Source organism: Lipotes vexillifer, unplaced genomic scaffold (genome assembly GCF_000442215.2).
Source record: "Lipotes vexillifer unplaced genomic scaffold, Lipotes_vexillifer_v1.1 scaffold773, whole genome shotgun sequence".
Classification (NCBI taxonomy): Eukaryota; Metazoa; Chordata; class Mammalia; order Artiodactyla; family Lipotidae; genus Lipotes; species Lipotes vexillifer.
In genome coordinates this window covers 943,707-953,820 of record NW_006786767.1, presented here as the reverse complement: position 1 = coordinate 953,820, position 10,114 = coordinate 943,707, and the positions used below count along the sequence as shown (strand labels likewise).

The 10,114-nt window shown below is 39.7% G+C and overlaps 1 protein-coding gene across 4 annotated transcripts in view; it reads left to right on the top strand.

Annotated features, from left to right (window-relative positions):
* CHD1L (chromodomain helicase DNA binding protein 1 like) overlaps positions 1 to 10,114 on the top strand; it is a 51,617-nt gene that overhangs the window by 14,391 nt on the left and 27,112 nt on the right. For 2 of the 4 annotated variants that reach the window (XM_007459376.1, XM_007459377.1), the window contains 5 exons: positions 1,189 to 1,270; positions 4,989 to 5,151; positions 6,684 to 6,839; positions 7,610 to 7,702; positions 10,010 to 10,100. In XM_007459376.1, coding sequence (XP_007459438.1) covers positions 1,189 to 1,270; positions 4,989 to 5,151; positions 6,684 to 6,839; positions 7,610 to 7,702; positions 10,010 to 10,100 — 585 coding nt within the window. Of the gene's footprint in view, positions 1 to 1,188; positions 1,272 to 4,980; positions 5,152 to 6,683; positions 6,840 to 7,609; positions 7,703 to 10,009; positions 10,101 to 10,114 lie in introns of all 4 variants that reach the window. The other 2 variants (XM_007459375.1, XM_007459378.1) reach the window with 2 other exon arrangements.

Genomic DNA, 10,114 nt, shown 5'->3' with positions numbered 1-10,114 from the left:
CCATTCCCTGCTGGATTTTTACCTGTTTTTTGGATTTTCTTTGTGGCCTCAGAGGAAGAAGGCTTCCTCCTCATAAGGCCAACCTCTGCTCAGTATCTTCCTCTAATATTTGAGGGATTTTTATTTCCGTACCTACTGTCTTCCCAATATTCTGCTTTAACTTGTATATAAATTTAGTTTTTTAAGTATAAAAATAATTTAATGGCAGTATAGAATGTTTACAAATGAAATAAAAAGTTAAAAACCTTATAACTTCCACTTTATTATCTTTTGCATGGTTTTCACATTTGTGAAAAAGATATATAATACCTTTTTTAGTTATATAGGCCTTTATATTATAACATAATCATATGTATCATTTAAAATGCTGTATTTCGTCACCCATTATTGGACCTGTTATTTTCAGTTTTTTTGCTGTTTTAAATAATGGAGCTTGGAACATGTTCATACATACATATTTTTCCATATTTTGAATTTTTTTGGTGGGAAAAACAGCTTCCCAGGAGTATATGCAGAGGATGTGCTTTTATGACTACAACCTCTTGAGAGTTTGTGGTCGTAACTATTATGCTGCAGAAGTGCTCTGGCACAGCTACCAACGACTGCCACGTTAACAGAGCCAATGATGTATCCTACTGTCTGTAACATTTGGTCCTGTTCACCACGTCCCCATCTTAAAATCATACTTTTTTAGCTACTGTGACACCAGTGTCTCTTGGCTTTTCTTCTGGGTCTGAATCTCAGTTCTACCTCATACTAGCTTTATGAACTTGACCAAGTCATCTACCTTTCTGAGCTTTAGTCTCTGTGTTGGTAAAATGGGTGCAATAATGTCTGCTCACTTTATATTTTTGGCTTAAATAACATACCTCAAGCCCCAAGCTGAGTGTCTGGCACATAATAGGTGGTCATAAGCATTTTCTTTTGCTTTATGTCTCCAACTCCTTTCTTTCTGCCTTCAATGCATAGATCTTTCCCATAAATTTCCTTAATTTTACTACCTTATCCAGATTGTCTTATGTACATGGTTAGCTCTCAGATAAGAAGGCAATTTGGGTGTGTTTCTAATAGAATGGACTTGCTATTAGTCTTCCCAGCAAGAGTCATGGTTTTGTAGTAAGACTTTTGGTTGTGAGATATATGTTTGAGTTACATAAAACTGAAAGCTTGGATTTTTTCCCCTCACAGCTTCCCTTGGAGTGTTCTTGTTGTGGATGAAGCTCACAGGTTGAAAAACCAAAGCTCCTTGCTGCATAAGACACTTTCAGAGGTAAACTCCCAGGATACTCTTAGCTTTTATATAACTCCCTTTTAAAAAATATTAGTTTAGTCCTGTATAGAGCCAATTCAGTTGAAATATTTTTTTTCAGTGAGATTTCTGCAGGGCTCACTGAACATTTATGGTGACAGAAGTGGTACTTAATATGGCTTAACTTCTTCCTCCTGTCTTTTACACAGGAGGTGATGTTTACTAAAATCTCGTTATCAAATGAGTAAGACTCTACCCCAGGAAAATACATTGTATTTTTGGAAATGTTTCAACTTGTCTTTTTTTTTTTTTGGCGGTACGCGGGCCTCTCCCTGTTGTGGCCTCTCCCGTTGCGGAGCACAGGCTCCGGATGCGCAGGCTCAGCGGCCATGGCTCACGGGCCCAACCGCTCTGCAGCATGTGGGATCTTCCCAGACCGGGGCATGAACCCATGTCCCCTGCATCGGGAGGCGGACTCTCAACCACTGCGCTACCAGGGAAGCCCTCAACTGTCTTTCTGATCTTCTTCAAAGAGGCAATTTCTTTAAAAATAATCTTACTGTAGTTTTTCTGTCTGCAGTAGCAAACATATCTGACATATTTTACCCCTCCCCCATTTACCTGTTTAAAAAATTTGACAGTTCATGGAGTCGTGAAGAGACTGATTTCACACCATTGAATAGTCCCTCCAATCTTTCCTGTCTTTGTTATACTTTTGAGTATGACACCCTTGATCTTATTTCATTCTCTTAATCTCTGGCATCATTCCGGCAAAATAGATGAGAAATGTCATTGTAGCCCTAGATATGCCCTCTTTTCTGAGGAGCCAGTGGAACAGCTTGTGAGTATGAAGTGCCCTTCTCCTTGTTGACCTAGTAAAGGCTTGTTCGTTCATGAGACCCCCCATGTGTGAATGTCTGGGACCGTCACTGAATTTTGGTCCCTATCCTAAAATAGATCAATTAATAAATTTAGAGGTCTTCTGGAGAAAGTCTTAGATTTTAATTCTGTATTTATTGGCTAAAAGTTGCAGTTTTTAGTGTTAATGCAGATATGGCCACTGTCTATTATTAGCACAATCTCAAAGATTGCTGTCCCTTAGTGGGGGGCCCCTCTGCTCTGTAGTGTCCTTTATGTTCTTTTTAGGGACTCATAACAGTATCTCTTTCCCAAGAGGTTGTCATATCCTGGCACCTAACCTTATAAGAGACTGCTTCATAAACTGCCATGCCAGTTTACTGATTTACAATGGGAGAAGAGAAGCAGGTGTAGTAAAAGGACCCTGAGCTTGGAGTGGGGGAAGCTAAAGTCTGTTGCCGGCTCCAGAGCCTTTTCTTCTTACTCATAAGGAAACTAAGGCTCAGAGGGGCTAAGTGAGGAAATTGTTCTGCATCATCTAAGTGTTCCTTTTTAGGTGAGGTTTGAATTGCAGACAACTAGTTGGTCAGAAAAAAACACTCATTTTAATAATTTTAATTTTTTTTCTTTTCCGTTATGGTTTATTACAGGATATTGAATAGAGTTCCCTGTTTTATGCAGTAGGAACTTGTTGTTTATCAATTCTATGTGTAATAGTTTGTATCTGCTAATCCCAAACTCCCAGTCTATCCCTCCCCCACCCCCCTTCCCCTTGGCAACCACAAGTCTGCTCTCTATATCTGATTACTCACATTTATTGATTGGTGGGGAGAAGGGTACTGCCTTTTCCTCCTTCCTAATGGTGTTTTGAGCTTGTTTGTAAAAGTTGGAAGCAACCTAAATGAATATAAGGAATTGGTTATACAATTTATGCTATACGCATACAGTACACTTACAAAGTAAGGCTGCCATGAAAAATTATGCAGAAGAATATTTGATAATGTAGAAAATATTTGCAAAATATTTTATACAAAAATGTTTACAAAATATTGTACACAGATTGTCTCCAGACTTTTTTTTTTTTTAATAAATTTATTTATTTATTTGTATTTGGCTGCGTTGGGTCTTCGTTGCTGTGCTTGGGCTTTCTCTAGTTGCTGCAAAGAGGGGGTTACTCTTTGTTGCATTGCATGGGCTTCTCATTGCAGTGGCTTCTCTTGTTGTGGAGCAAGGGCTCTAGGTGTGTGGGCTTCAGTAGTTGTGGCACGTGGGCTTAGTTGCTCCGAGGCATGTGGGATCTTCCTGGACTAGGGCTTGAACCCATGTCCCCTGCATTGGCAGGCAGATTCTTAACCACTGTGCCACCAGGGAAGCCCCATCTCTGGACTTCTTTTTTTTTTTCCTGAGTATAAGTTTTGATGCCAAAATGGACACTGCTTTGAGTAAAAATGTTAACTCATGTGATAGTGTAAGTTGATTTTAGTGACTGACAACCTTGATTATCTTTGTTGACCTCATTATTTTGGTCACTTTAGTTCTTTGCTTGGTGAGCACATATTTTAAAAATGTGATTTGGTTATTGGAAACCTTTATTGTTGAACTACTATGAAAACACTGTCCTACAAGCAGAGCAGGCATGAATGGACATTGATTAGACAATTTAAAAAGAAACGAAAAAAGGGAGAGTGCCCCCCCAAAAAAGATTTTGAAATCAATTTTAATTGATTGTGTCATTTCATTTATCACCTTTTCTTATTTCAAAAGCATTTCAAAAGCATTGTCTCCTTTTTAAAATTTAATTTAATTAAAAAAATTTTTGGCCATACTGTGTGGCTTGTGGGATCTTAGTTCACTGACCAGTGGTTGAACCTGCACCCTTGGCAGTGAAAGCATGGAGTCCTAACCACTGGACTGCTGAGGAATTCCCAAAAGCAGTATCTTCTTATGACCCGTTCCCAAATCAAAATATAGAAACACAGGAAGAAAAGTAAAAGCTACCAAAAATCCTACTCCACTGCATATGTTAACATTTGGTGTATATACTGCCACATCCTTTGCAGTGCTGTGTATACCTAAACATAAGTATGCATATATATTATTTAAAAAATAAAAATATATTACTTTAAATATCAAAGTGCAGTGTATATGTGTATCTATATAGATACATACACTCATACATAATGTATTTTGATGTTTAACATATATACATAGGATGTGGCTTTCTCTTTGTGCTGTATTATTTAACTCAAGTGGTCTAAGTTCTTGTTAATGTTAGTTTGCTTTACCTAATATCTGTTGTTATTGTTTTTCCTAACCTTTTACTTCATTAGTCTGTTATTCTTGGTGTTCCCATCTTTTGCTCAAAATTTAAAGAGTTTGTTTCCATTTTGGACTCTATATGGTCCAGAAATGTCCAGAAGTCTTGATGCCTTGCATTGGCTGCACCTGTAAAGTTTTACAAAAGGACATTCTTTTAAAAGAGATCTTCTTGCTTCTTGCTTGTAGTGGTGGGTCCTGCTGCTATTGCTTTGGGCTTCTCAAACTGCTTGGGTGTGTGCTGTGTGCTTGAATTCCCACATAGATTGAATAACACTACCCATATTCAATACTCATGCAGTACTTTAGCGTTCAAAATGTGATTTTACTTACCTTATAATGGTATCTCCTTCACAGGATTATTACCCTTTCTTATAGTTGAAACTGAAGAGGTATTATTTCCTACATCAAACAGTTATATGCATTTTGAACCTGAGCCTTCTGATTTCATGTCCCTTTAGTCATTTCATTAAATCATGCCTCTCTTTGTAAAGGCTGTGATGGGTAACTCAGTCTTGCTTTCCAGGGTTATGGATTTTTCACTTTCTTTATTTATATATTTGAGTTTTCAGTCGTGTTCAGTCTCCTGTTGACCGGAACTCCCATCCAGAACAGCCTTCAAGAGCTCTACTCTCTCCTCAGTTTTGTGGAGCCTGATCTCTTTTCCAAGGAGCAGGTGGAAGATTTCGTTCAGCGTTACCAGGATATTGAGAAAGAGTCTGAGTCAGGTAAGTTCCCTTCTTACAAATCATGCCCAAGAGGTCTGGCCCAGAGACTTCCCTAGTGCATAAGGGTTATAGATAGAAAAGAAAGAGAATCGATAACCAGAGGACACCTTCCGGAGAGATACAGAGCCGCACAAAGATAAGGTGATGTCAGAGCCCTCCTGCTGTTCCCAACTCCTGCTATTCATGACTCTCATACTCGTTTGTTATATGATTCTATAGTCGTGCCTATTTGGGTCATTTTCAGAAGAAATAATATCTGCTGATTTGCAGACTTTTTTTTTCCAACATGTAATTTCTATAAGGACATTGTTAACTTCTCGTGCTACTCCCTGAGGCAGAAAAGTACGCAGGTGCTATAGTCTGAAACTGTCATTCAGCTTTCCACAGCACTGGTGTTTCTTTTAACACTGCACCAAAACCAAAAGTCTGGTATGGATGGTGGTGGAAGTACAGGGGGAAGCCTTCCTTGTTTGTACAGTCACCATTTCTAGTCTTCCTCTTGCACCTTTGCCCCCCTGCCTCATAGGATTGTCTGTCTATCTCTGTGATATTATCCCAGGATGATTATTCAAAGCAAGTGGTAGGCATGCCAACTAGTGGGTATGTATGTACTAGGTGAGTGTGAGTTGGAAAGGCTCCTCACAGCAGAGATCCCCACACCACAGGCTGAAATTTACCTGGGGAACCTGCTCTGATTGTTCCCATGTTTAGGGTTGCTAGATAAAATATATGACACCCAGTCAAATATTACACAGGACATACTGATATTAAAAAAACTTATTTGTTTATCAAATTCAAATTTAACTGGGCACTTGTATTTTTATTTGCCGTATCTGGCAATCCTACATGCAGTGGAATTCCAATTTAGGCTAGTTTTCGAAGTTCACGACAGCTGGGGAAGGAACAAGGGTGTTGAAGTCAAAGAACTAAGTTTGAGTGCTAGCAACATTAGAGCCAGCTATGTGACTTTGGATAAGGGGTTTAATTCCTCTGAGCTTCACTTAACTTAGTTATACAAATAGAGACAATATTACCTATTGCCCTACATTTCTGAGCTGTTATGCTGATCAAATGCAAAAGTATCCTGGAAACAGACTAGCTCTATGCAAATGAGATTATTAGTAAGAATCAGAAGGAGCTGGAAAGAAGAACCCAATGAAGGAAAAATACTATGAAAAATTACCGTGCTGGCCTAGAACCCAGAACTGGCATGAAAATGAGAAACAAAAATAAACTGTTGTGGGCTTCCCTGGTGGCACAGTGGTTGAGAGTCCGCCTGCCGATGCAGGGGACACGGGTTCGTGCCCCGGTCTGGGAAGATCCCACATGCCGCGGAGCGGCTGGGCCCGTGAGCCATGGCCGCTGAGCCTGCGCGTCCGGAGCCTGTGCTCCACACGGGAGAGGCCACAGCAGTGAGAGGCCTGCGTACCGAAAAAACAAAAAAACTGTTGTATGTTCTCCAGTAATTCATTGCCTTGGTCTTGCTTTTGTCCCACACTACTTGTGTGTGTGTGTGTGTTTCCCTTATACAGCAAGTGAACTATACAAACTCTTGCAGCCATTTCTGCTGAGGCGAGTGAAAGCTGAGGTAGCCACAGAGCTTCCCAAGAAGATGGAAGTAGTGATATACCATGGCATGTCAGCACTGCAGAAAAAATACTACAAGGCCATTTTGATGAAAGACCTAGGTAATCAGAGGGCACTTGTCCATTTAGAAACTAAATGAGGATGTGATTTGCATGCAAGGAAATATTTTATAATCACGCTCACTTTGTATAGCAAGAATATGGGATGGAATTTTGTATTATGAATAATATTCAGGTCAGCTGCAGAGTATCTTTAATATAACTCAGACTTTATTGGTTGGTGCATTTGTGAAATTTCCTCCCCATTCCCCTGCTCCTGGTTTTCCTTATTGCCTTTAGTTAAGCAAACTCTTCTAGGTGTCCCAGTCATGCCTTTCATTTTCCTATCCTGACACATATTTAACACATTGCAAAACGTTTCGGTTAAATCATATTGGGTTGGCCAAAAAGTTCGTTGGGGTTTTTCTGTAAGACGTTACCCGAATGAACTTTTTGGCCAGCCCAATACTATCTGGAAGGAATTGGGACAGGGAAGGGAGAGATAGGAATAGACAGATCTCTCAATTTGCACTTTTTGTCCCTTGGCTCCAGAATAGCAGTTGAAGAAGGAAATTTAGAATTCTGCAAAAGAGTAACAAAGTACCCCCTGAGTTTGTTTTATAGTTAGGCTTCTTTCTTGAAACAAGGTGATGGTTAAGAAAACGTTATATCAATGTGCTATTAATTCTTAATGCGATCCAGTGAAATTTGGGAAGTTAATATAGGTTTGAAAGATGTATTATTGAAATGAGTAAGGTTATGTATGGAAACTTACAGGGTTTTTTCTGTTGTTGTCCAGTAGTCCATCTCTCTCTCTCTTTTTTAAATTTCAGACGCATTTGAAAATGAGATGGCAAAGAAAGTTAAACTTCAGAATGTCTTGTCCCAGCTTCGAAAGTGTGTGGATCACCCATATTTATTTGATGGTGAGGCAGTGCCCTTTTTTCTCACATTACTTTTTGTTGTCATTTCTGTGGCCAACGTCACAGCAAAATTCTTCAAAAGATTTGCCTACACTTACTGTCTATTTTCCCCCATTTTCTCCTGTTAATTTTTTATGTTGATGTTATCTAATGTATTTTTTATATTCAGATTTCTTCAGTTGTTTCCTAAACATCCCTGATGACTTTGTTTTTCTTCTTTCTTTTCTTTTTTTAAAGTAATTTTATTTTTATTTTAGATACAATGGGAGAACACAGGAGAATTTTAATCAGAGGAGTGACATTAACTGATTTACATTTTTTTTATTGTTTTGAGCTACAGACACTTAAAAAAGAAACAACAGCAAAAACGAAACAAACAATCCAACCCCCAAAACAGCAGGTGCAAAGGATAACATATCCATCCTCCATCCCCTCCCACCATGAAGACCTCCTCCCTTTGCTGAGAGGAGAGTGATATGGTTATACTCAAGGGCAGAAATTGGAGAATGAGAGAATTCTGTACAAATGGGCCTTGTTAAACACAATTCTCATTCTCCGTAGCCTTTCCCACATAGTGTGTGGTTCCTTTTTCACAATTGCCTCTCTTTGTTCAGCACAATAGAAAAGCATCTAAATTTTGCCACTTTTCTGGGTCTTTCCTCATTTCCTTAGGAGAGCTCCCTGTGTCATGTAAAAACTTATGGGAAATAATGTGTATGCTTCTCTCCTGTGAATCCGTCTCGTGTCTGTCTTTTTTTAAAATTCAAGATCTAGTCATAGATCCTGCATTGCATTTGTCATCTTTTCTTTTGCGGTACGCGGGCCTCTCACTGTTGTGGTCTCTCCCGTTGCGGAGCACAGGCTCCGGATGCACAGGCTCAGCGGCCATGGCTCACGGGCCCAGCCGCTCCGCGGCATGTGGGATCTTCCCGGACCAGGGCACGAACCCGCGTCCCCTGCATCGGCAGGCGGACTCTCAACCACTGCGCCACCAGGGAAGCCCTTTTTGTCATTTTTAAAAATTTAATTCACTTATATTGGTACCTTTGGGACGATTCCAGGCCTTTTGTGGCTGTGAGGGCTCTCTTTCCTACAATCTAGAAATGTTCCTCAGCCTTTTTTTTTTTTTTGGTCTTTCATGAAATTGACAGTTTTGAAGAATCAGGGCAGGTTGTTTTATGGGATGTCTCATAATCTGAATTTATCTGATCTCTTTTTTTTTAACATCTTTATTGGAGTATAATTGCTTTAAAGCGTTGTGTTAGTTTCTGCTCTATAACAAAGTGAATCATTATCTGATCGTTTCTTTATGATTGGATGCCCCTTGGTCTTGAACCCACTTGTTGAGCCTTTTATCACTACCATTCCTAGTTCACCAGTGGTCTCTGAGTGGCTCAACCAATAGTTGTCAGTTCACATTTTAATTAACCTCTCAAAACCTTGACGTAATTGATTGCGTCTTGAGACACCTTTATCCTTTGGCTTCTGGGACAATACTTTCGCTCGCTTTTCCCTCTGCCTTACGTCTGCTTCTTCTCAGCCTCCTTTGCTACTTCCCTTTCATCTTATGGATGTCTGTAAATTTCCCTCTTAAGTGCTACTTTAGTTGCATTCTATACATTTTGATATGTAGTGTTTTCATGTTCATTCAAAAAAAAATTTTTTTTTTTAAATTCACTCTGATTGGTAGCCTTTGGGACCATTCCAGACTTTTGTGGCGGTGAGGGCTCTGTTATTGATAGGATCAGTGTGGAGGGTTTGCCAAGTCATCTTAAGGAAGTTCTTGCCAAGTAGCAGTATGAATTGTTTTAAAATGTCACAGAATCTTAATTAGGTGCATATCAGAGCTTTTTTTTTTTTTTTTTTTTAAGAGATGGTGCATTGGGAACATGTAGATTTTGAAGGAAGCCCTCCAGGTTATTCTACTATCCCCACCTTGAGAATGACTCATTTATACATCTAAGCCTATTTCTTGATTTGTTTTCTAGAGTGAGAGCCTGAAGATTTCAATTTTGGGTCTCTTTGGTCTTTAGCATCTCCCTGGTGCCTCAGCTTCCTAAAGAGTGGGTTTTTTCCTTGGGTAAACATTTTTTAGGCATATTGGGTGTGCCAGGCTCTGTGATTGATGTTAGGCTGTGCTGAGATCATCATGTAAAAAATAATTATGAAATGCCTCAAAGAGATATGAGACTTGGGCCCTTTATCAGTTAGAAGGAGCTTGGCCTCTCTGTAGCCTCGGCTATCGGCTTTTCTGTTCAGTCTGCCCTGACTGGGGACACATTTACGGGGAGTGGGTTCTTTCTTTTCCAGGTGTGGAACCAGAGCCTTTTGAAATTGGAGGTCACCTGATCGAGGCCAGTGGGAAACTTCACCTGCTGGATAAGCTGCTGGCATTCCTGGAGTCCCAGGAGGGGG